The sequence below is a fragment of the Prionailurus viverrinus genome, unplaced genomic scaffold (assembly GCF_022837055.1).
Source record: "Prionailurus viverrinus isolate Anna unplaced genomic scaffold, UM_Priviv_1.0 scaffold_38, whole genome shotgun sequence".
In the NCBI taxonomy this organism is placed as follows: domain Eukaryota; kingdom Metazoa; phylum Chordata; class Mammalia; order Carnivora; family Felidae; genus Prionailurus; species Prionailurus viverrinus.
In genome coordinates this window covers 8,737-34,453 of record NW_025927606.1, presented here as the reverse complement: position 1 = coordinate 34,453, position 25,717 = coordinate 8,737, and the positions used below count along the sequence as shown (strand labels likewise).

Here is a 25,717-nt window from a genome sequence, read left to right as displayed (position 1 = left end):
TTGCCATGAGGCGTGATGTAACAACATAGGGCCCCGGGGCCAGGAACAGATCCTCGGAAGGATTAACTGCCCACCTGTCACTGCCGGGCGGCGAATGACCTTGGGCGAGTCACAAGACGTCCTGGGGTCTGCCGGCCTCCTTTGTAAAAGGCGGTCTCTGGTGTGGACATCTAGGGGACAGTCTGCCCACCACTCGTGCGTGCGTTTTCCCGAGACCCCCCCCCCCTCCTGGTGCCCACCCCTACCCTCTTTGGGAGAGCTTCTGGCTCTTTCTTTAGCCTTCCCTAAAAAAAGCCTCGTCAGCCTTCCGGACTCCATGCACCCCAGTGGGGCCGCGTCCACGGTGTGACCCAGGGCCACCGGCACCATTTGCAAAATGAACATGCGGGCCCCTTGGTCAACCACTGCTAAGAATTTCATTAAGCCAAGTGGGGGGCCCTCTGAGCATCTACCCCTGGAGCCCTGGAGGGTCTCCCCAACCCTCCTCTGTGGGACCTTGTTCCTCATCTTGTCTGACTTCCTCCTCCCGCCCAACTTCCCTACCCTCCGGCCAGTGTCCCCCGGGAACTTTCCTAACAAAGCGCTTTCAACAAGCCCTCCTCCCCGGGTCGGTCTCAGAGGCATCCAACCCAGACCCAGAGCAGTGCGCACGAGGCTGGATATTCCAGAAGCCGAGCTGCGCTGACGCCTCACCCCAGAATCCCCCGCCCCCACCCATCTCCAGGGTTCAAGGGCTTGAGCGCAAGTGATTTAAGATCACGGGGCGGGGCTGTTAAAACTACGAATCCTACCCGAGCAGGTAAGTTCGTTTCTGTTTTGTAAGGGGCGCTTTATTTTGAGAACATTTGGCATGGGGACATGCCTCCCAGAGACAAATCTGGAAGAAATGCGCAACAACACAGACACGGAAAGGGGCTTGACACAGCTCACAAAGGCAGTGACCTCTTCCAGGGTGGGCTCCGTGGGGTCTCCGGGTCTAGCGGGGCTGCTAGGTGTGCTGTGTTCCCCGGATGGTCACACGGGGACCCAGTGCTCCCGCGAAGTCACCCAGCCAGGCGGGTCATGCTGGCATCGAGAGCCGGGTGTCCTGTGTCTGAGTATCTCTGTTGAGCTGGGCATGGCCTCTGGGGGTCAAATCGTGTTTGGTCCAACGGTTTCCAAGGCTTAGCAGAAAGTGGAAGAATGTTCCTGCGTGCTGGCTGGAAGAGAAGCAGAGAAGGAATGAGAGCTCCTGCTGGGGGCAGGACAGAGGTCACGGTCTGTGCCACCGCCCCCCCCCCAATACCAGGAAGATACCAGTTTCCCTAGGACTGAATTCTCTTTTTTTAATTTTTTTTAAATGTTTTATTTATTTTTGAGAGAGAGAGAGACAGAGCATGAACAGGGGAGGGGCAGAGAGAGAGGGAGACACAGAATCCGAAACAGGCTCCAGGCTCCGAGCAGTCAGCCCAGAGCCTGACGCGGGGCTCGAACTCACGGACCGCGAGATCGTGACCTGAGCCGAGGTCGGACGCTTAACCGACTGAGCCACCCAGGCGCCCCAATCCCTAGGACTGAATTCTTAACTTACCATCAGTCTCTCTGGGCATCATCTTGTTTAGTTCAACGCATCCCTCTCCATCACGCAAACTGCCTCTCACGCCCCGCGCTACCCTGTCGCCCTCCCCGCACCCCCGCGCATCCCCATGGGAGGCCACTGCCCGAGGTGGGTCAGACCCACCCCAAGGACCGTTCCTGGCATCAGCAGGTAAGAGACACGCTGGCACCAATCCTCGAGGGCTCGAGATCTTGCCGGAGGACTCGCGCCAGAATGTTCTGGAATGTGAAGCCTGATGTTTGCCTTTCGAGGACATTCTGGGGGGCGTTAGCTGCTTTGAAGGGCTTCTGTTTACCGTGGGCACACGTGTGGGGCCTTCACGGGGTGGGGCGGGCATTCAGGCTTTCTTAGCAGATGCTCCCGGTCACAGGCACACATCTTGCCTTGGAGCATCTCATCTGAGAGCAGGGCCTTCCCTGGGGACCCCTCTGGTGCCAGCCTCGCTGCCGTCATTCTGTGGTGGCCTCCCCGTGGCTCCTCGAAGCCACGGTCTCTCCTGCCCTTGGGACTCCTACTCTTCCAGCTACCCTGACCAGGCCCCGTTCCCCAGGCCGCCCCAAGGCGGCTCTTCTGTCCCGTCTCAGATCTTGGCTCAGACGTGAGCTCCACGCACGGCCCCTCCCCGACCTGGCTACTCTCCCTCACGCCCCCGTCCGTTCCCTTCACGACACGCATCGCAGGCCGGTTTCCTTGCTGACTTGTGTGGTCTCCTGCCGGGGGGAGGCCCCTAGGAGCAGGAACCCCGGCCGTCCCGAAGGGCTGCTGAGGAACCGGGTGCCCGGCACGCGCCTGTCTCGGAGCTGGCACTTGACCGTATCGTGTGACGGAGGGAGGGACAGAGGGACAGACTCCGGGGGGCAGCGGGGGACTCGTCGGCCGTTCACGGAGGCCCTAAAACCAGGCATGGAAAGGAAGGCTGCAGCCTCATCTTTGGATTTAGGTCCGGGTGGTCTGGAAACTTCTGGCGACACAGCCACTTCTCGTATACGCCTACTTGGAACACCGTAAGGGAATTTTGAAATTCTAGCCCCAGGTAAAGCCCCACTCTCCCCCTCCCACCGGTCACCTTGGTGAGTAAAGCTACCGAGGACACCTGCGCCCGAACCCTCCCCTGCCACCGGCCACCACTCCCCGGACTGACCTGCCCCATTGCCTCACTGAAAGTGCCTCAAGGGTCCTTTTCCGGGCTCGGCCACATTCTTGGAGTCGCCCTCTGCAAAGAGAGCAGGGCTCTGTTAGGGCGGGCGAGTCTTCTGCGGCTCACCAGCCACTGCCAGATGGAGTCTGGACACCTGGCTCCCTGTCCCTGTGCCTTCTTCCCCCGCAGATGAGGTCACCCAAGGCCGACCTGCAGCCTCTGGCCTCTCCTCACCGTGGCCACAGCCCCCGTGTGGTCTGGCCCTGCCTCCCTTTCTGGCCCCGTCTCCCGCCACTGTCCCCCTTGTTCACTACACACTCCAGCTGCCGCGACGGCCAAAGTGCTTCCAACCTCAGAATTCTCACACTGGCTGTTCCTCTGCCCACTAATTCTTATTCTCTAGGCTGAGCTCAAATGGCCCCTCCTCAGGAAGCTTTCCTTGGTATCCTAGTCCAAGGTATCCTTTTCCCTAGTGTCCTCGGTGTGACTTCAGTCACCCTGATCACTGTTTTTACTAAGTAACTACTTGGGTTTGTATTTATTTCCTGCTTGATGTTAGCTGCCTGATGGGAAGGACTGGGTCTGTCATGTCCACAAATGTAGCCCCAACCTCTAGCACAGGATGAAGACCAATGCTTGATAAATATGTGCTGTAAATTCTTAATAAAGAAATGATGGATGGAAGAATAGATCGATGGATGGATGGATGGATGGATGGATGGATGGATGGATAGATGAATGGACAGGTGGATGGATGGATGGATGGATGGATGGATGGATGGATGAGTGGATGGATGGATGGATGGATGGGTGGAAGGAAGGATGGAAGGAAGGGTGGAAGGAAGGATGGAAAGAAGGATGGAAAGAAGGATAGAAGAATACAGTATTGGATAGATGAATAGATGGATGGAAGGAAGGAAAAAGAAGGAAGGAAGGAAGGAAGGAAGGAAGGAAGGACAGATAGAAGGATGGATAGAAGAAAGGATAGAAAGATGGATAAAAGAACAGAGTATTGGATACATCGATGAATGGATGGATGGATGGATGGATGGATAGATGGATGGATGGATGGATGGATGGATAGATGGATGGATGGATGGATGGAAGGAAGGAAAGAAGGAAGGAAGGACAGATAGAAGGAAGGATGGAAAGATGGATAGAAGAACAGTATTGGATAGATTGATACACAGATACATCATGGATAGCTCAATGAAGGATTAGATAGAAGAAGAGTGTCAGCCATATTTCCAACCCCCTGAAAGTAGGAAGGACTTAAACACACCCAGTACCCAGTTGTAACATTTAACACAAAGCCATTTGTCTTCTATGAGCCCCTCGTTGGCTCCCACCTCCTCTCACCACCGGGCAACAGGGCTTCCATGTTCTTTTCTAATCCTAGTTCTCAATTTGTCCCGGGGGAGACATCCCTGAACTGCTGCCTCAGTCCCAGGCTGCAGCCTAGAACGCCCCCTGCCGTGTCAGGTGCCCCTGGAGGGCTGCTCAGGGTGGAGGAGAGATTTTCACACCGGAAGTGGCTTGGCATCCCACCACCTCACCCCCAAGGGCCACCTGATGGCACACGAGCGACTGGGCAGAAATGGAGATTTCCCTTCACAGCAGCTTCAGACTGTGGCCCTGAAAAGAGTCACTGGGGTTCTCGATTTCTTTTTTCACCCAAGAAACTCTCAGTGCCCCCGTTTAGTGCCTTCTGCAAAGGAAGAGTGGTTTCTTCTCCTACCTGGGTATTCCTTGTAAAACTTGTGTCGTAGGAATCGCCCATCTGCAAAACAAGTGAGAGGGTGAAATTCCTTCCAGTGAGCTCAGGAGGCCACAACTATCTTCCTAAGAATACAAAGGAATATTTGTGCGTCCGCTCTCGTTCCCTGCCAGGTGTGCACGGAGTTTCCAGACGCTGCGTGACGGGCAATATCGCAGCGGATCGAGTGCAGGAGTCGACGTGAGCGTCTCTCTGCTCCCCAGGCACAAATGAGAGAGAACTGCAGAGATGTGAGCCAATGCCCAGCTTCAATTTGTGTGTGTGTTGGAAAGTACAGTGACCTTTAAAGGAAACGCTATTTCTCTTGAATGCGCGTCGCGTTTATCGTCGTCGTTTTTAAACGAACGAACACACAGATCTTTCTCACGCCTGGGCTTTAGTTTCTAACGTGGTCGTCATCCGTGGCCACACAAGGGGGAGCTCTGTGGGATCCTCAATGGTTTTTGAGTGTAAGGGGGGGTCCCGAGACCAAAACGTTTGGGAACCACTGTGTTAACAGAGGAACCGGAAGCAGAAGTCCAACATATCACTCAGCAAAGGTCATGACAAGGTGTGCAATTCGCATAGGGAGTACACGGTGCTTTTGTGAGTCTGTTCCAAGGAGACCTGAATGCCTGCAGTGCACGTGACAAAGTAACTTGAGTAGCTAATCTTCATTGCCCTGCTTCGCTAATCCTCTCTGAGCCTCAGTTTCCTCACCTGGAAATGGGCAGAGAATTGGCACCTCTTAAAATTATTGTGAGGGTTAAAACAAACAATTTCCCTTAAACCATAGATATGCAAATGATAGGAGGAACCACACGAAACTGACATTTTTGTATGTAAAAAAAGTGTTGGGGGGGGGCTCCCGGGGGGGGGGGGGGAGCTCAGTTGAGCGTCAGATTCTTGATTTCAGCTCAGGTCATGATCCCAGGGTCGTGGGATCGATCCTTGCCTTGGGTTCCGCACTGAGCGTGGATCCTGTTTGGGATTCTGTCTCTCCCTCTCTCTCTGCCTTTCCCCCCTCATCTAAAATAAAATAACTTTTTAAATTATTTTTTAATGTTTTTTTATTTTTATTTTTATTTTAGTTTTGAGAGAGACAGAACGTAAACGAGGAAGGGGCAGAGGGAGAGGGAGACACAGAATCTGAAACAGGCCCCAGGCTCTGAGCTGTCAGCACAGAACCCGATGCGGGGCTCGAACTCATGGACTGTGAGATCATGACCTGAGGCGAAGTCGGATGCTTAATCCACTGAGCCACCTAGGTGCCCCTTTAATGTTTATTTTTGAGAGACACAGAGAGATAGAGCGTGAGCAGGAGAGGGGCAGAGAGAGAGGGAGACACAGAACCGGAAGCAGGTTCCAGGCTCCGAGCTGTCAGCACAGAGCCCGATGCGGGGCTCGAACTCACAAACCGCAAGATCATGACCCGAGCTGAATTCAGCCGCTCAACTGACCGAACCACCCAGGGGCCCCTACAATAAAATAAAAGAATTTTAAAATAAAAGAACTTTAAAAAGCGGTTGACTCCAGAACTTCAGACATCTCGAATTACTGAGGATTCCCACTGTTGATGGTCATCGACCCCACCGCCCCCTCCGTCGTCGCCAGCCTATCACTGTGGGGAAACATTTGTGCCAAGGACATCTGGCCAGGTCCCGCAGAAGTTTCTCTGGGCAACGCCGCCATGGGTGAGCTCCCCCCCTCCTCAGGGCATCAGCACTGTCAACAAAGCACATTCACACACTGGAAACTAACATACTGTTTTGCCAATTTCGTCTCCATTTTAAAGATCACCCTTGGGCAACAGTGAGACATTTGGTTTCCTTGTTTTGCGGCCGTCCTAAAAAGCGTCAGGGTGTTCAGGGACAGCATTGACATTTATCACACAGGGCGCCAGAACCCCGAGGAGCCGATCCACACCCTCGCGCTGATAGCTTATCAGCAACCAGGGCAAAAACTATTTTCTGAAGCAAATGGCAGGGTTTTTCCAGGCTGGCGGCGATGAAGCGTTCTTGGGCCTTCCTCCTCCTTGGGGACATGTGTTGGTCCGCCACACCACAGGGAGGAGAGAGAGGTATGTTTGGAGCTGAACACCCTCCACGCACCGTCATGTCATTTTTACAAACTAGATCTCCCCTGCTCGCGGCTGCACGACGATCTCCTGTCCTCACGCAGCACCGGCAGGGTCGCCTTGCCAGAGGCAAGCCTGGGGGACACGGGACGCTCAGCCTCGGAGTGACCTCACACCCATCCCAGAGAAATGCACTGACTCCCCAGACCCTGCTCTCCGAAGAGTCAGCTTTCCTGCTTGTGTCGAAGTTCACATTCCTCTTAAGACATGAACCCCTCAGATGTCAGGCTCCAGGCGGATGGACCGTAAAACCCGAATGGTCACCGGCACGCCGAGAAGCTGGCTCTCAGAGGAGCCTTGCATCTTGGGTGTAGGCATGAGATCTGCAACCTACTCTCAGAGAGTCCCCCAGGAGAGACAGCAGGGGCTGGAGAGGGAAGAGAGAGACCATAATGGGTCACCGGGATGGAGGGGTCAAGGCACTATTGCCTTGAAGTCTCAAATCATTTCAAATATGTAGCTTAAAAAGAAATCTTAAATAAGCGGCTTTTTTTCTGGTTATCCTGGGACACAGTGCCCCCACTCCTCCCTGAGGCTCCTGCTCCAAAGGTCACCGTTGGAGATCGAGACATTTCCAAACTCCCACGTAAGCACCAACAATTACTGCTAACCGACAGCCCCCTCGGAACGAGGCTAAGAGGAATTTCACTAACATTTCTATCCGGAAGGCTCCGACCATCCCTGGGGGCGGGGAGAACACACGCACGTGCACACGCACCCCACACGGGCTTTGCAGCCCGAGAACAGGCTCAGAATTCCCCCTCTACGGTGCAGATGGTGTAGAGAAGCTTCCGACCTCGAGTTCTCCCTCTTCTATGACACAGATGACAGGGCATGGGGTAGCATATTATCAGCCCATTTTACAGATGAGGAAACTGAGGCTCAGAGATTTGAAGCACCCGTTCCCAGCTAGGAGGTGGCAGGGCTCCAAGGCCTGTGTCCCCTGCAGGGTGAGACGACAGAAGAGGGGAGGCGGGACAGGAGGAGCTCTCGGCCAGGCTTGGAGGGCGCTGGTGGTTTTCTCTGGGACAGGCCTCCCCCCCTCCCCCCGGGGCGTTACAGGGAGGGTGGGGCAGGCGCCAAGAGCACGGCTTGGGCGCCCACACTCACCTGCCTGCCGGCGCTGTTTGACACACTGCCCGCGGTTGGGGATGCCCTCGGCCACATCTCCGGGGCTCAGGATGTGGCAGTCGTAGCCCGAGGGGCAGAGGAGGGGCTCCGCCCCGTCCTCCGTGGTGCTGCAGGCCTCGGCTGTGGGAGGGACACAGGCCGCGTGCTGGGTGGACGCAGGGGACCATGTACCCCCAGATCCCGGGCTGTGCCTTGCGTCTCGCTCACCGTGGCACCTTCGTGCAGACGCACATAGGCACGCGCACACACACCAACGCACAGTCCAAAGTCACGTGATCCCAAACACCCTAATGTGCATCGTGGCACACGTACACACACGTTCATCTACACAGAGGCTCACACTTCACCCAAAAAGGCCTGACACACGCACGCACTCACACATGCACACATGTGCACACACACAAATCCTGACACGCATACGTGCCCTCACATCTACAGCCACAGGCATACACACGCGTTCATACACAACTCGGGACACACACATAATTTCGCCACCCATGGCTCTTAACACACACACACACACACACACACACACACACTCACACCTACGGTCACACACATTTGCATGCACACAGACACGCAAACATCCAGACGCAGCGCAAGGACAGCCACACGGGTGCCGCACCGCCTCACCGACGCAGTCGCGCACACGCATGCGTGCAGCGTCACAGGCACAGTCGCACCGACTCACGTGCACACACTCCCACCCTCCCGTTTTGGGGACCCCGGGCCTGCCTGCCTGCTCCCCACCCACCCGGAGGAGTCGTCGTCACCACGGAGCCGTGGACCCCTTATTATGATCTGGGGGATCTGAAAGCCACCCCCACCCCCTCCCTCTCAAGCCTCCACCCAGGGAGGAGGAGGCCCCCAGTCCTAGGGAAAGTCGAGCCCTATACGGTTCTGCGTTTTCTGAGAGTCTGGCCAAGCCCCAGTCGCCACCGTTCTAGGTCGAGTATTTGAGGTACTGGAGGGCAGGCAGCCTGCCGCAGCAGAGACAGCCTGAGAAGGAGGGATCCTGACTCTGACGCCGGGGTGGGCTTCTCCCCGTAGGCACCTTGCAACACCTCCTCAGGGCCATCCAGGAGCCAGCCGTTGCCACCAAGCCATCGAGGTTTCGGCTGCACTAGCCAGTCTAAAACTAACAAAACGATACATGGTTACATTGAGCCCCGCCCCAGGCAGCTGAGAAACGCCCCAGCCTCTGGGAACGGGGCGAGGGGGCGGGGGGAGTCTACATTTCACGATGAAACACACAGGCTCCCTGCCGCACATTCCTCCAGTTTTTTCAGTAACAGAACTTTGAGTTTCGCCTAGGCACTGGGGCCGAGCTGGAGACTACATCTCCCAGCGTTCCTTGCAGCTAGGTGTGGCCACGCGACTGAGTCCTGACCAATAGGATGTCAGCAGAGGCGATGACGCAAGTTTCTGTTCTCGCCCGGGCTTTGGTGCCTGTTTGCTCCGTGCTGTCCCTCTGCCTGCAGCCTGGGAGCCACTCTGACCTTGCAGAGCAACAAGTGGAAGGAACCTGGGTCCCTGGATGACTGGACCGGGGCCACCTACCTGCCATGGACCACCCATCTCCTCGGGCCTACTAACCAAAGGAGGAGTAAATAGGTTGGGCTCCTGGGCTTATGGGTCTTTCTGTCATAGCCTCGTAGCCTGCTCTGTGACCAATAAATGTTTAACAAGAGGACCAACCCACGCGTAGGGCTGTAAAGTGTTCAAAATCCCAAAGCAGGGGTGGAGGTAGGTAACATAAGTAAGAAAAGCCGCCGGGTAGGGCCATGGCAGACTGGAGACAGTCCCTGCCTCAACGGGTCAGCTGCTGGTCGTTGCGACCAACGAACAATTGGACCGCTCTGCCTGGCCAGTGAAAGCTAGTCACTCGCTGATACGTTGATTCTTTTAATTTCCACTGAGTACTTTTCAGATGCCTGGAGTCTAGTTTAGATGGGGGACGTCCAGCAGTGAAGGAAACAGACCGATCTCTGCCTTATGCGGCTGACCTTCAAGTGGGGAGAACAGACAATGAGTGAATAAAACACAGTGTTCCAGACTGTGCTATAAAGAAAAATTAAGCAGGGAAAGGAGGGCGAGGAATGGCTGGAGGAGGGCTTGCCATTTCGAGAGAGAGATGTTCCCTGAAAAATGACCACCTCCGGACAAAGATCGGAAGGAGCTGTGTGGGTGTCCCGCGGAAGGATGTTCCAGGCAGTGAGAGATTCCCACATACGGGCCCAGATGCTGGAGTAGGGGCCCCACAGCCCTGCACTCAGGGCGTAAGGCAGTGGACACTCCCAGCGTTGCCTGCTGTGTGATCTTGGGCAAGCAACTCAGCGTCTCTGAGCTTCAGTGTCTTCAGCTGTAAAACAGGGCTGCGTGAGCATTAAACGAGATAACGTATGGAAAGGCTGTCAGGAGTGTCGTGAACAGTTGTATAGTTTGCGCACTGCCCAAAAGCACCTGGTGTAGGTGGCAAGCAAGGCGAGAACACCTGCACGCTGTCACAGTCCAAAGCAAGCGGCATCTTCTTTGACTTGCCCACCCAGAGGGAAGTACCTCCTTGTGCTTCCTTCCACTGGCGGGGGGTGGGGGGGGAGTGGCATATTGTCTTTTTTTTTTTAATAAGGGGCCCTCTAGGAGCTCTCCTGGCCCTGGGTGCCAGCCTAGTCCCCGGACAAGAGGCAGTGCTTAAACGCAAGGTGGATTGTAATTATGAGCACAATTAAGGGTGCCGAGTCCCTTGTCATCGCCGTGACCTCACCCCAAAGAAAACAAAGTGTGGTCATTCTTGCCTCGGCCTTGGGAGGAAGGGCTGGGCTGCCTTCTCAGGCGGCCTTCAGCAGTCGAGGCCCATGGGACCCGGATGCCTCTCCCTGAGAGGGGCAGTCCACACGGGCAGGCTGTCATCGAAAGCCTCAGCCCCAAGGAGAACGGAGAGGGAAGGAGGCTATACTGCGTCCCCATCCTACCCACTTAGGGACACCTTTTCTCCGCGCTGGGGGGACGCAGCTGCCTACCCACTCCTCAATATCCCCGCAAGCTGTCCAGAAAGGATCTAAAACTCCTTCCCTTCAAAGGCGAACGAGCTCCCGAGGGCTCTTTCTGCCACAGAAGTCGTCATTAAGGTTTAACAAACCCCTTGTGAAAGATCTGCTCCCTGCCACCGCAGCCACCCGTTCAGAGCCCTCCAGTTTTACAGCGGGGGGGGGGGGGGGGGGGGGGGGTTCAGGGGCTGCCCAGCCAGCCGGTGGACTCGAACCCAGGAGTCTGCATCCCCCCTGCCTCTCTGGGGCACACCCCATCCGGACTGCTGAGGTCAGTCTCCACATCCAATACCCCCAGCGCGGGGATCAGGAGGTGAGGGGGAGTGCGTCTGGTGGCGGTCCGGGGAAAACCGGAGGGCCCGCTGCCTTCTAGGGGCACCTGGGGCCCCAGCAGGTGGTGGCCCAGGGGCTGCGGTCCAGTGTTTGTAAGAAGAGCCGGACAGGTGTATTTTTGTTTTAGTGAGAAACCTCCGCATCGCCTTAGGAAGGGGCGTCGTCCCCAGAACCGGCCTCTCCAAGGCCATGCGCGCCGAGGGCAGTGGCGTGTCCGCGCGCGCCGGGGTGCCTGCTCCTCGGGCCCCTCTCGCACGCAGGCGACCCCCCTCCCCGAGGCGCCCCCCGTCCCCGCCCGACTCCCGGGCCCCGGCGCCTACCTGGCGGGGGCGGCACGGCCTCCAGGCAGGCGTAGGCGCAGCCGTTGTAGCAGCAGCGCCGGTGCCGCGGGCACTCGGAGTCGGCCTGGCAGCGCGCGGCCTGGCAGGCGCCCGGGGGCAGCGAGCGCGGCGGCGGCGGGCAGCGGTCCGCGCGGGGCTGCCGGGGGCCCCCCGCCTCCTCGGCCTGCGGGGAGAGCGCGCGTCAGCGGCGCGGACCCGGCCCCCGGGTCCCCGTCGCCGCCCAGCGGAGGTGGGCGCGTGCCGGCAGCCGGCCTGGAGAGGCGACCCTGTCCTGCGCCCGCTCCGGATACGGATCTGCGTGCGCGTGCGTGCATGCGTGTCGCGTGTGCTTGTGTATGCGCGTGTGCGTGTGTATGTGCGCGCGTGTATGCGTATGCGCGTGTAAGCGTGCGCGTGCGTGCATGCGTGCCCGCGTGTATGCGTGTGCGTGCATGCGTGTGCGTGTGTGCACGTGTCTGCGTATACACACATACATACATACACCCATAGATTTCTACATATATCTCTCTTGCAACCCGTATGTTTACGCAGAGCTCTGAGGATTTACAACCCACACCGAAAACGGATAAACCCACACAACTTGGAGAAATCTCACAAACAGGATACTGAACCGGAGGGGGGAAAAAAGCCAGCTCCAAAGAGAACACACAGTGTGGTTCCTTTGATCCTTTCAGTTCAAACACAGACAATGGTGACGTCTGGTGTGAGAAGTCAGCAGAGTGCCCCCCCCCCCACCGTGGGTGGGGACCAGGAGGGGCCCCGGGGCCCGCCCTGTTCTGCTTCCTGATCTGGGTGCTGGTTACACGGGTGTGTTCACGGTGTGAAGCTGGACACGTGATTTTCCCACTTTTCAGTATTATGTTTCAATAGAAAGTTAAAAATAAGATACTGTACTTACCGTATAGGAAATATGGGCACATGACCAATAAAATAAGCACTTTAGAGGTGAGGCTGGGAGGCTTAGTCACCCCAGGCAACCCACACTGGGTCCCTTCCACACCAGCCCCCATCCATGCTGGGAACACTGTTCTGCTTCTGGATTTGAAAGTGGGCTATGCGGACAGCATGCCTTACACCCCCCTACACACACACACACACACACACACACACACACACATACACACACAGAATAGGTTCATTGGGAAAAACCACCCAGGCTTCCCCCACCTCTTGGCCCCTTCCTCAACTGCTCCTGCCATCTAAACATCTAAATTCCTATTTGCCCCTGGCCTCCGCTCCCCTGCAAATGTATCCATACTTCAAAACCCTGCCCCCTTGTACAAGCAAATAATGCTTGTCCGCGGACTGGAGTAGTGTGTGGCCATTAAATCTGTCTTTAACCCACTGATGAAAGATCGCCAAGATATGGTGGTTGGTGAAGAATATGAAGGTGCAGGGGGCTCCTGGGTGGCGCAGTCGGTTGAGCTCAGGTCGGGATCTCATGGTTTGTGGGTTCGAGCCCCGCGCGTGGGGCAGCTCGGGGCCTGGCACCTGCTTCGGATTCTGTGTCTCCCTCTCTCTCTGCCCCTTCCCCCCTTCAAAAATAAATAAGCATTAAAGAATTAAGGTGCAGAACAGTTTGTATGCTACACGCCTACGTTTTAAAATACACATATGCACACTCATGTAATATGTATATGCCTGCCCAGAACATTTTTGGAAGGATACACAAGAATACGCAAGAAACTGTTATCAAAGATTGGCTTTGGAGAGAAGAATTCAGTTCTGAAGCAGCCAAGGGGGTGTCTCTTCACTGGGTATTCATTTGCCCTGCTTCAATATTATTTTTGCCATGCACACAGTATTTTTTCAGTTTTAAGAAGACGATCAAACATTTGAAAAAGAAGAGAAGTACGTATGAAGGCATTTTTAAATTTTTTTAAATACTTATTTTTGAGAGAGAGAGAGAGAGAGAGTGAACAGGGGAGGAGCAGAGAGAGAGGGAGACACAGAATCCGAAGCAGGCGCCAGGCTCCGAGCTTCCAGCACCCAGCCCGACGCGGGGCTCGAACTCACGAACCGCAACATGGTGACCCCAGCCGAAGTCGGACGCTCACCCGACGGAGCCACCCAGGCGCCCCATGAAAGCATGTTTAACGACAGGAAAAACACTTAATGATATGTTAGGGAAAATAAAGAACAAGGAACAAAATGGCAAATGCCCTCTGACCTCAACGGAGTTAAAAAAAAAAAAAAAGGCGGGAAGGTCAAAAATGTGTCCACATCTTTGCCCTCCACCTGCCCGCCCCAGCTACTGCGGAGGCTGCAAAGTCTATGCGCTGCTTCCAATGCCCTGTAGGGGGCGTCGGGTCACCGAGGATAGGTCCCGAGAGCAGGTGCATTTTGGAAGTGTCATCCCAAGGACCAGCGGTTTTCAAACTACGTCCCAGGGCACCCGTGGGGCTTAGAGGGAGGAACAAGAGGGAGAAGAAAGCAGGGACCAAGTGAGGCAGGGGCAGCCTGGGGAGGACGGGGCTCCCGGCCCCTCCCCAGCTTCGCCGAGAGAAGTCCTCTTTTCTCCTATATATATATGTCTGCCATTTAATTCGTGAAATGTAAGAATGAAGCCAACATTTGGCATATAAGGAAACAAAGACTGCAGAAGACTGGTGGTTCTCCCCTCAAAACAAAGGGGAGACCGGAGCGCGGACTCGCAAACTGGTTCAGCCTTTTCACCACCCCCTGCTCAGGCCGGTCCCCGTAAGTCCTGTATCATCGTGAATAATTTTCCACCCCTCGCCGTTAGCTCTTACTTCGTTTTCCTCAGAATGAACAAAATTGGACTCACGTTGGGGCCCGACCACTGTGATCCTAATGCATGGTGGCAGCCGGCCCGGCTTCCTTGGGAGGGTGATGAAGAAAGGCCTGCGCATGGTCGGGAGGCCGGGGTGGAGGGCGGGGGGCTTCCGCATGGCCCGTTCGGACTCAAGGCCTCATTTAGGGGACTCACTGCAGCCTGCGGATCACAAGTGAAACCCTGTGTCCCCCCCACTGCCACCCCAGCCCCTGCCTCCCAGTCTGGTGACTTCCTAATGGGAGCCCAGCAGGGGTGTGACGAGAGATCAATTTTAGATGTGCCCCTGCTTTCTGAGGGACCTTCAGACGTCGTCTCCCAGAATTTGGAGAGGACAAAAGGGATAAGCGCCTTAGAAGTCAAATCTCCCGAGTTATTTACGGTGCGGCCGAAACAACAGATGGTCGTGGGTGATAACAGAACCGATGTCACCGATGGGCCCAGATTAAAGGATTAAATGTTTTGGAAAATATTTCATATCATGCGAGGTGATGCCTGTCTTCCTGAAAAAGCGTGAATTTTAGGAGCTCTGGGAGAGAACTTTTATCAGAGAGAGAAATACATCACCCTCAGTGGGGCCCCCTCCCGTGGAGGACAAAGGGGTAAAGGTCAGCCAAAGCTGGCTGGTGCCCGCCCCCAGCCCCTCTGCCTCCCAGACTCACCCCTCCCTTGCGCATCCCTGTTCAGCCGACTCGGCTTCTCTGAGGTCCCTGGAGCGGTGCTAACTCCGGGCCTTTGCACGGGCTGTGTCTCCCACCTGAGATGCCAGCCTGGCCCCGTGCTCACTTCCCCCAGGTCTCCCGAACAGGGGCTCCCCTCCAACTCGGCACCTCTTAGCAAGCCCCAGCACCTGCTCTGGTCGCATGAGGCCAGCGGGGGGCGTTCTATTGTTATCCCCACTAAAGATGAGGCCCCTGAGACCTGCAGAATGAGAGGTGTGCCCAAGGCCACAGGCCGAGAAGGGTCACGAGCCCAAGTCTACACTTCTCTCTCCAGAGGCCCCAGTAATGGATCCAAACTATACATCTAGAATCAGCAGCCTCAATTTCTGAAGGTTTGCTCAGACGCCTTCCTCCTCCTTGCCTTGAAGCCTTCCACACACTGTTCCCTCCGCTCAGAACTTTCCCCAGAGGACTGTTGCTCTTTCTTTGGGGCAAGAACTTAGGCGCTGTGTCTGGTTTTTGAGCGTAGCAAGATGGATGGGGCTAAGGCCCGTGACCTCGTAAACTGTTCAGGCTGAGTTCGGCAGGGAACTAACGCACTAGACAAGTCTGGGTTTGAATCCTGTAGCTCTGTGATCACACAGGAAAGCCACGGACTTATTTCAGCCTCTGTTTTCCTCCTCCGCAAAATGGGCGCAGGAGGCACTTGTGCTGCGGGCGTTTGTGGTGGGAGCCGACGAGGTTGCGAAGGCACCTTCCAGCCTGTTGGAATTAGGCTTCCCGTTCTTGTTGTCGGGTCTGTCTGGATCCGGGCCTTCCCCGCCTCCCCGTCCCACGTCCCCACCCCTGCCCGCCGCTGCTGCCAGTGCGCCAGCCCCAGCTCAGGACACAGTCAGAGAGAGAACCGCCTCCCCCGGGCACAGATTCTGGAGAGAACTCGTCCCAGGCTCCACCCTTCGCCACCCCAGTCAGCCCGGCCCTCCAGCGCCCCTCGGCCGAAAAGAAAATCATGGCACGTCAAATCGCGCGGACAGACGAGGCGGCTCACCCCAGAACGACAACATCCTTCGCGAAAACCCCAGGGCAACCCGTGATTTCCAGCTTTTATTTCCAGGCCCGCGAAGGGGCTGTATTGCAAGTCTGTGTCCAAACCGCTGCTGGACGCACACTTACGGAACCGCCCAGACAAGAACTCTCCAGGGCGGTGTGCCCTACTCGGATAAAAATGCTTCCCCCTTAAGATTTCCCACGAGGTGGTTATGGTTTTTTTCACTCCTCTGGGAGAGAGTTCTAGAAGCCCCTGGGGATCTGCGGGGCCATTCTACTGCCGGTGCCCCCAGGAAGCGGGTTAAGGAAATACCGATTCTGGCCCCTTTCGGTGGAAAGCGCCATTCTTCAAGTTCAAGTGTGGATTCTCCTGAAGCCAGCAGCCTCGTGTCCAACCAAAGGAGGCTGGCTGAAGAAAGAATGGCACATCTGTATCGCAGAACACAACAGAGGCCTTTGAAAAGAGGACACAGGGGGCGCCCGGGTGGCTCAGCCGGTTAAGCGTCCGACTCTTGATCTCGGCTCAGGTCACGATCTCGCGGTCCGTGAGTTCGAGCCCCGCGTCGGGCTCTGGGCTGATGGCTCGGAGCCTGGAGCCTGCTTCCGATTCTGTGTCTCCCTCTCTCTCTGCCCCTCCCCCGTTCATGCTCTGTCTCTCTCTGTCTCAAAATAAATAAATAAACGTTAAAAAAAAAAACAAAACAAGGGCGCCTGGGTGGCGCAGTCGGTTAAGCGTCCGACTTCAGCCAGGTCACAATCTCGTGGTCTGTGAGTTTGAGCCCCGCGTCAGGCTCTGGGCTGATGGCTCAGAGCCTGGAGCCTGTTTCCGATTCTGTGTGTCTCCCTCTCTCTCTGCCTCTCCCCCATTCATGCTCTGTCTCTCTCTGTCCCAAAAAAAAATAAATAAACGTTGAAAGAAAAATTTTTTTTTAATAAATTAAAAAAAAATCGTTTCATGTGACGTGAATTTCATCTCCATAAAACATCTTTTACACACTGTGAATAAACACCATGAAGAGAAAAAAAAATGTGAGTACACCTGTTTTCACGGGATTGCCGGGGCACACACACACCAAAATGCCAACGGGGCTTATGCCCTGGAGGGAGAATTCGAGCTTTTTTACGTGGTTGTCACTTTCGGTATCGTCTGGATTTCTTCTACAGTAAACATTACTTGTATAATCAGGAAACAATTTTGATCCGTTTCCATTTAAGGAGAAAGAATCCAATCTCCAAAGCTGCCCCAATTTACCCACATCCCTCCCTCTGTGCTCTCCACCCACTTCATTCCGCGTGCAAGAGCTTTACCCTTCTTTGGAATGTTCCAGCGACTTAACGGCCAGACCAATAAAAGTGCGCCCCAGGCCTGATTTGCTTGGTGCCGGAAGAAAGCCAATTTTCCTGTAAGCGTTACTTGCCCTTCCTCTGGAATTTGGACGTCAAAAAGTCTAAAAATACGTCTGTCCCTGGAACAGGGGCTTACAGCTCAGTGCGCGTTGATGAATGCCGTTTCCTGACACCCTGGGACCTCAGCGCTGGGCTCTGGGAGCAGAACTGGGTGCATCGCTAAGGGACTTCCTCAGAGAGGCACGCAAAGTCCCAGATCTCACACCAGCGATGACCTCATCGCAGTGCATGTTGCCGGCTAACTCGACCGACTCCTTTAGCCGGGGGCCCCCGGGCACTGCGGCGCACCAGGAAGTCTTCTAGAACTTTCTATCCCCTTCCATCCTGTTCTGGAAGGTTTTAACGTAACTTATCCATTCCCCTTCGTGGTACATTCATAGTTCCCAGGCCGACTACGTGCCAGGCGGGCTGGCTCCAAACAATGCTGGGCTGGACCAGAAGACATCCCTCCCTTCACAGGGCTCAGCTCCAGGACAAGGGACAAACACCGAACCAGACGTCACACAGAGACCGCAAACATATTGCCTCTTTTTTTTTCTGCCATCTGCAAAATCGGTTAATGAAAAACTAAAGCCACGTTAAAAAATAAAAAAAAGCATGCACATCATATTAAAGGGGCTGAATGCTAGGGAGAAGTCGAGGTGATATGAAAGCACTTAAGGGAACCGCCTTCCGAGGAGAAGACCGAAAGCTAAGACCACAACGACCCGGTGTGGGTGCGCTTGTCCATCACCCACACAGAAATTCTGCTCCCGTTCCCTCCCCCCCAGCGCCCGGCACCTCTAATGTACCGTCTGTGTCTACGGGCTTGCCTATTCCGGAAAGTCGACGCAAAGAGATCCTACAGGACGTGGCCTTTTGTGGCCGCCTTTTTCCGCTTAGCTTAATGTTTTCAGGGTTCATCCCTCCCGTAGCAAGGGGGACGACCCCACTCCCGTTTCTATGGCTGAATAATATTCCACCTCACGGATTGGTCGTCTTTCATTTTTTTTCCTTCCGAGCTTCCGGACCTTTCCAGCTCTGGCCGCCTTGACTGGCGCTGCTGTGGACCGTCAGGCAGTCTTCCTCTGCTTTCTCACCTCCCTCCCGCGGGCACGCTCCCCGATGATAACCACCCGGTTGCCCTGGATGCTTCTTCCCTCGGTCATTTCCGCCTGGGACTGATTGCAGGCCTGGAACCTCAGACGGGGAAGCCGGCTGCAGGGAGGAGGAAGTGACTCGGCCAGCTCATCGCCACCGCCGCCATCCTCCATTCTGAAGAGGTTTCCGCGTGCCCGTGACGTGCGGGACACCGGGCTACGGCCAACCGTGGGGTTGTTCCCCTCGGCACGTCACTTCCCCTCTCCCGCCCCCAGGTAGGACCCACGGGGCCTTGGCCGTGAACACCCCAGGGCCCCCGAGCAGCCCTCGCTCCTCTGCATGGAGGCGCCTTAGAGGTCCTGATGATGGGGTCCCGCGGGGGGTGCGAGCTCACATCTTCCGAGGAGTGAGGCGAGTCCCCGGGACTCCGACGGTGTAATGACCACTTCGCCCGTCCCCGGCCGGAACGGCCTGGGGGTGAGTCACGTCTCACCAGGGCCTCGAGTTCCTCATCCGGGCGATGTCTGTCGTCAGGGCTGCTGGCTGCAAGCAGCAGAAATTGGCAGAAATTGGACACCGCAGGGGTGTCCCCGGGGCCGCTCTGAGAAAGCCCCACAAGCTGGGGGCTGCACACAACAGGAGCACGCTGTCTCACGGCTCCGGAGGCCAGGAGGCGGAAATCAAGGTGGTGGGTGGGGGTGGCGGGGCCTGGTTTCTTCTGCAAGTTGTGCGGGAGGATCCGAGCCGCACCGGCCTGCGGCTTCTGGTGGCTGCCGGCAATCTGACGTCCCTTGGCTCGGACATGCAGCTCTCCGTTCGCCACCTCTGTCTTCACTTGGCCTCCCCGCCGTGGCTCTGCCTCCGGGTCTCCTCTCCTCACCAGCCACACTGGGTTCGGGGAGCGCCCGCCTCACTCCCAAGTGTCCTCGTCTTGATGAATCCCATCTACAACAGCCCTGTTTCCAGATAAGGTCCCGTTTCCAGGTAACCAGGGGTTAGGATCTGAGCATCTCTTTCTCGAGGGACACGGTGGAACCCGCCACGCACGCCCGAGACCAGGATTCCAGGGCAGGGCAGGTTCTTGGGAGGGGTCCCAGGAAGCTCCGGCGGGCGGGGAAGGGGCAGAGCCCATCCAGGGGGCGTTAATACGCAGGCAATTGACAGGCGGGGGGGGCGGGGAGCAGCTGGCGCTCAGACCCGAGGGGAACCTCTGGGACACGGTACGGACTGTTCTTCAGAGGTGTCCCACCCAAGGATGAGGAAGCCGGGTCTGTCTTCGAGTCCCATCTGCTCCCCTGGTGGGAACCCCCAGCATCTTGGCCCGTCCTGGGTGTCGGCTGAGCGTGTCCCCCAGCCAGGGAGGTACGGTCGTATCCGAGAGCCCTTCTGTCTCTCCTACTCGTGCTAACTTCGCAAAAAAATAAATAAGCAACAATAAGACGCAAGAAAAGACTCGGGAGGTCACCGAAATCACAAGGGGGAGGGGGGCCAGCTTGGGGAGGCAGCCCTTCCTCCTGCCGCACCCCCTCAGCGCCCCCTCCGCCGGGCAGGCACCCCTGGGCAGGGTGGGTACTGCCCAGCGACCTCCAGCTGCCCTGGACGGGAGCTTGGGGGATGAGCCAGACTCAGCCACGGTGACGCGCGGAGAACTGGGGCCACCTGGTCCCCGGTGACATGGTGGCTGCAGAGGGCCCCACCCGGTAAAAGTTGGGAGGCTCCTGAGACTTAACAGGTGGCGAGTCCTTGTCCTGACACAGAGCGAGGGCTCAGCAAAGCACTGTTCCATCGAACGCCCGCTCCACCGAATGGGCCGAGCGCCCCGAAGCAGGCCGCCGGGCTATTTACAAACATCTTGCCTCCGTTTTATCCAGCCTGGCAAATATTTGGTGCCATGTTGCCTGTCTGGTCCGGTTTTATGTGTATTATTATTTTTTTAATTTTGTGAATGTTTATTTTCGAGAGATGGGGGGCGGGGAGGGGCGGAGAGAGAGGGAGACACAGAATCTGAAACACGCTCCAGGTTCTGAGCTGTCGGCACAGAGCTCGACGCGGGGCTCGAACTCACGAACCGCGAGATCATGACCGGAGCCGAAGTCGGGCGCTTAACCGACGGGGCCCCCCAGGCGCCCCGTGGTCTGGTTTTGTGTTTAATAGTGCACATGAAGAGGAGGGGCAAAGCCGGTGCTGCCCGCCCCCCCACGCTGTAGGCGGGGAGGCCGAGGTTCAGAGGGGGGGCCCTCTTTCTCACGACGAGCCCCCCAGTGGCCTCCTTGGGGACGGAAGGCCGTGCCTCCCTCTCTGCCGTGTCTCTAAGTCCTCGGGCAGGAAGGCAGGTGGACACGGTGGGCCAAGTGCGCTGGGCCCGCTCTGCCCTCTCTGCCCAGGGCTGGGCCTCGAGAAAGGGAGAGGGGGCAGCCACGTGCTGGCCCAGGCCCTACAACCAGCCTCGGCAGGTGCCCTGTGAGGCCACCTCGAGGGCGGGCGCCTTGCGAGGAGCTGGGCAGCGGCTCTATGCTTTGATTTTTTTTTTTTTTAATTTTTCAAGTTTATTCACTGTGAGAGAGGCAGAGCGAGCAGGGCGGGGGGGGAGGGCAGAGAGGGAGGGGAAGAGAGAATCCCAAGCGGGCTCCGCGCTGTCGGCGTGGAGCCCGACGCGGGGCTCGAACGCCCGAAATGCGAGATCGTGACCTGAGCCGAAACCGAGAGTCGGATGCTTTTCCGACCGAGCCACGCAGGCGCCCCTGGTTTAATTTTAACAAGGGCTCTATTTAACTCTCCAGAGTGGGTTTCAGCACCCTACGGGACACCCGGCCTTTCCTCACCCTGACCTGCCCCCCCCCCCCGGTCCTCAAGGGTCCGGGGTCAAGGCTGAAGACCACCCTCCCCCCCGCCAACCCCGTGCCCAGGGTCCCCAGCCTCCCAGCCTCCCCCCTCCCGCCTGGCAAGATGGCACGTCCGTTCCTATGACGCTGTGGGACAAAGTGGAGATCAGCCCAGACGACACGTTGGAGATCTCTTTGTGGTCCGAGAACCAAAGTCCTAAATGAGCCATCCCGCTGGGCCAGCAAAGAGCAAGGAGGTGTCAAACCTGAGAGGGGTCTCTCTCCCTCCTTGCACAAACCCTCCCCTGCAGTGAGGGCCCCTTCAGGGGCTCCCAGATACACCATTTGTGCCTCACGCTCTGCCCACATTGCGTCTTCTTCCAGGGATGTCCTTACTCCTCCTAATCCTTAATAGTTCTTCAAGATCTGGCCAGGGTCTCCCCTCCTCCAGGAAGCCTTCAGGGATTGCTCTCCCTTCTCCAAACACCTACGGTCATTTCAGTTGCCACTATTCTTTTCCACTCCCGGTGGCCTCCTGCCTGAGCTGGAGAACGTGAGCCCTGGAGGCTGAGATTAGCCTCGATACAGTTTCAAGCATCTCACCGTGGCAGGCGGCATGAAACATTCCCCTTTCCCACTGATCTACCCGGCAAACTCCTACTCATCCCTCAGAGCCCAATGTTGAATGTCCTCAACCCTGGAAGACCCCTTCCTGACTCTTCTGGAGCAGAGCTGAACACATTCTTCTGGGCTTCCAGTGCGTTTGCCCATAATGAATTCACAGGAACGTACCGAGTGCCGACTGAATGGCAGACGCCTGGCCAGGCACCAGGAGCACTGCACTGAACGAGACACAATCAGGCCTCACCTCGAGGGTCCTATATCCCACCTGGGGTGGCAAGCGCCACCCAGTTTCACAACGATTTCACGAAGTCACCAAGAGGCACCGAGCACTTGCTATGTTAAGGGGACTCGTTCAATCCTGCGAGAGTCAGTGCTGTCTCCTTGACTCCTCCCCACCCCTGTGCTCCCTGTGCTAGAAAGGGGGGGGGGCGTTAAGATCACACACGCCCCCCCCGGGGTGCCTGGGTGGCTCAGTCGGTTGGGCGTCCGACTTCGGCTCAGGTCACGATCTCGCGGTTCGTGGGTTCGAGCCCCGCGTTGGGCTCTGTGCTGACGGCTCAGAGCCTGGAGCCTGTTTCGGATTCCGTGTCTCCCTCTCTCTGCCCCTTCCCCGCTCATGCTCTGTCTTTCTCTGTCTCTCAAAAATGAATAAACGTTAAAAAAAATTTAAAAAAATAAGATTATACCCTCCTGCCCCCGGTCTCTCTCGCCTGGTCCCCTTCCTGCCTTACTTCTCTCCTTGGCACCTGTTTTCCTTATCTCTCACTTACTCTCTCACTACATCGCGATCTCCCCGAAGCAGAGAACCGCTGTCTATATGCCCACAGCCTAGAAGAGCGCCCGGTAAACAGGGGTGACCGAACAACAGGTGTTGAAAGAACCGCATCCCTCTAACACTCTGTCTTTTCCAGATGAGATCGCTGGTGCTCAGAGATGTCAAACAAGTCGCCTGAAGTCACACAGCTGGTAAGCAGCAGAGTCTGAATGCAAACCCAGACCCCCGGCTCCAGGGTACACGCTTCCCGCCCTCTGCTGTGCTGTCCTATCCTTTTGTACCGCCACCACATGTCACCCGACCGCCTCCCCCACTCGACCACGTCCCCCCCGAGGGTGGGAGCCGCTGTCTCCGTGGTGAACCCACAGGACCGCACACAGTGCCTGACCCAGCAGAGCAGTCTCTACTAAATGTTTACTGAACGAGTAAATGACCGCACGAATGCCTAATTACGTCTTATAAACGCTTGGTTGTTGATAGTTGAGAACACAACACTCAGTTTCGAGCCCTTGGGAGTCTCAAAGCGGGGGCTGTCCTCTCTGGTGGGCCAAAGCGTGTCACCATCCCCCTGCGCGTTTTTTGCGGTGCCCTCCGCCTCTTGGCTCACAGACCAGGGGCCGTGAGCGAGGGCGGGGAGCTCATCTGCCCACCTCCCAACCTTGGCACACGTGCGTGCCGGCCCGCCCGAGTCTGGGGGCCGCCCGTCCCCTCCCGGCCTCCCCGCCCCGGGCACTTACGCGGGGCTTCTCGGCCAGCCTGGCGTGCAGCGCCCGTCTCCAGATATTCTTGGCAGAACTGGCTTCGCGGACAAGCAGCAGGAAGGACAGAGCCCAGATGACCTTCCTCCCGCCGCTGCCCATCCTGCGGCCGGGAGAAGGCATTTCCTCCCACACGGGGCAGAGAAGAGGGGCCCCTCTTGCTGGGAGCGGGGGGGGGCCTGCAAGTGGGGGACAGAAGCGTGCACGGTCCGCCGGGCTCTCAGCTGCACTCGGCCGGGCCCCTCGGATCATGTGTCGGCGCCCAGCACATGCCCCCACCCCTACCCCCACCCCTGCCGGTGGCCGGCCCGCCCTATTTTTAGCTTTGCCCTATAACATCTGGCCGCAGAGTCGCCACATAGATGTCTGCAGCCCGGGCAGCTGAGACGGTGGAGGCAGGAGGAGGGGGGCACGGGCTCGCCAGAGACGTGGCCGGGACACATTGGGATAATGAGCATTTGCGTGCAGGCTCGGTCCCCTCCCGGAGGAGGTGTGCTGGCTCCCGGGGCGGGGGGGGGGGGGGGGGGGGGGTAAGGGGGAGGGAAGGACCCTGGGCCCGTGGGGGTGGGGGAGGGGGTGGGGCTCGCAGCTGCCACCTCACCCAAGTTTTGAGCCGAGCCGACAGGCTCTGCCCATGGAAGCGTCTTTGGAACATGGTGTTGGGTGGGCACTGGCCGAGCCCGGCTGCAGAAACCTCGGCGTCCTCGCCTCGCGTGCGGCCGAGCGGACAGCTGCGTCGTGGGGTCCTTGGGGAGGGGTCGGCGAAGGTTTGCACACGTCGTGAGTGTGCCTACCGGGGCCGGCCCACGTGTGTTCGGGCCGGGCGCGGAAAAGCGCCGGGCTCAGCGCTTCGCGAACGTTCTGTCGCCTGCTGCGCGCAAGCAGCCCCTCTGATGACGCCCGTTTCGCAGGGGAGGAAACACAGGCGCAAGACCGCCCGCGGTCCAGCGGCCAGCGGCAGAGCTGGGGCTCGACCCCAGGCCCCTGTGACCCCGCGACAGAAGGGCCCCCAGCCCCAGACTTAGGGACGCGCCCGGGTGGCGAACCGGCTCGGCCCGTGTCCGCGTGCTGCTGGGAAGGCCTGTGCCATGCGGCCCAGTTCGTTCACCTGTGACACTGACTTTGTCGTCTTGGCTACAGTGGCAGGAGGGGCTCAGAGACCCCCGAGGCGGATGCCAGCTCCTAAAGGTCAGGCATCCGCGCCTCTCTTATTTGCCTGCACAGGGCCTGGCCTGCGTCGGTGCACGGAACAAATGTAGCCGTCACGACGACCCTGCGAGGAAGGGGGCCTCGTCTACAGATAAGAGAGGCAGGACAAAAGTCAGGTGCATCTCCCAGCCCCCAGGACACGGCGCGGGGCTGGCACACAACAGGCGCTCGATAAAGGCTCTTGAGCTGAGAAGTCACCCCCCGCGGCAGCGTTCGGATCCCAGGGACCCAGGGCCGAGATGGGACCCGTCAGGTAATTTCTTGCAAAGATTAACTTCTAAAAAGGACTCTCCGGAGTCCTGAGGACAGGAGGGGTGACGGCCCAGGGACACGTGAACTACAGGTCTTAATGTGGCAGAAGAAAGGCTCTGGGAAGAGAAGTAAACACGGAACAAATCTGCCTGGGAAACCAGCCGCTTTCCTTTGATCAGAATCGAGGCAGGAGCCCGGCCCGACAGCCAGGCCGGACGGCCCAGCGGGCGCCGGGGCGGGGGAGGCCAGCCGGGGCCCGGGGCCCGGCCGTGATCGCGGGGCCGGCAAAGCCGCCCGGGTCTCTGCCAAGCCTCAGAACTTGATGTTCCGAGCGGCGGAGGTCTTTCTGGTGTATCCGAGCTCCGGAGATCTGGATCGGATCCCAAGCTTTGTGGGCCGTCCGTCTGGGACTCACCAGCCCCTGACTGTGACTTCCTGCGGATCCGGGGGCGAGGTTTCCTCTGGGAAAGCCTTGGGGCTGGCATGGCCTTTCAGGTCCTCTGCGCCGAGCGAGGGGCCCGCTGGGTGCCTGCCAAGGCCTCTCTCCCTCTGCAAAGACAGGAAACGGTCTCCTTTAAAACCATAAAGGGCGCCAGTGCTCAGGGCTCCCACTCTGAAGAGCAGAGGACAAGGTCACAGTTACAGGGTCCAGGAAGAAATCGCCCTGCAGCCCTGATCGGACACCCCCACCCTGACCAGATCCAGCAAGTAAACGCTCCACGAAAGGGGTCAGGGGGACATCAGTCCACGCGTCACACGGACACGCAAGAGACTTAGAGGAGTCCTGGGAGGGCGTCCCGGGGAAGT

General features: G+C 57.5%; 1 protein-coding gene across 3 annotated transcripts; it reads right to left on the bottom strand.

Moving 5' to 3' along the window:
- Window positions 1–804: 804 nt before the first annotated feature.
- On the bottom strand, window positions 805–23,856 carry WFDC1 (WAP four-disulfide core domain 1). Of its 3 annotated transcripts, none has more exons than XR_007149509.1 (8): window positions 23,429–23,856; window positions 11,460–11,643; window positions 8,814–8,897; window positions 7,739–7,879; window positions 4,474–4,515; window positions 2,739–2,810; window positions 1,721–2,587; window positions 805–1,199 (listed from the first exon to the last, which is right to left on the bottom strand). XR_007149509.1 is itself a non-coding variant. In XM_047846222.1 (7 exons), exons 1-6 carry the CDS (start codon window positions 23,699–23,701, stop codon window positions 2,752–2,754), a joined length of 783 nt encoding a protein of 260 aa, XP_047702178.1. In that variant the 5' UTR covers window positions 23,702–23,818; the 3' UTR covers window positions 805–1,199; window positions 2,739–2,751. The 3 variants fall into 3 exon arrangements, 1 of the variants encoding a protein (XP_047702178.1); XR_007149510.1 differs by having other exon boundaries at window positions 1,721–2,488; XM_047846222.1 differs by lacking the exon at window positions 1,721–2,587 and having other exon boundaries at window positions 23,429–23,818.
- Between the last annotated feature and the right edge of the window lie 1,861 nt (window positions 23,857–25,717).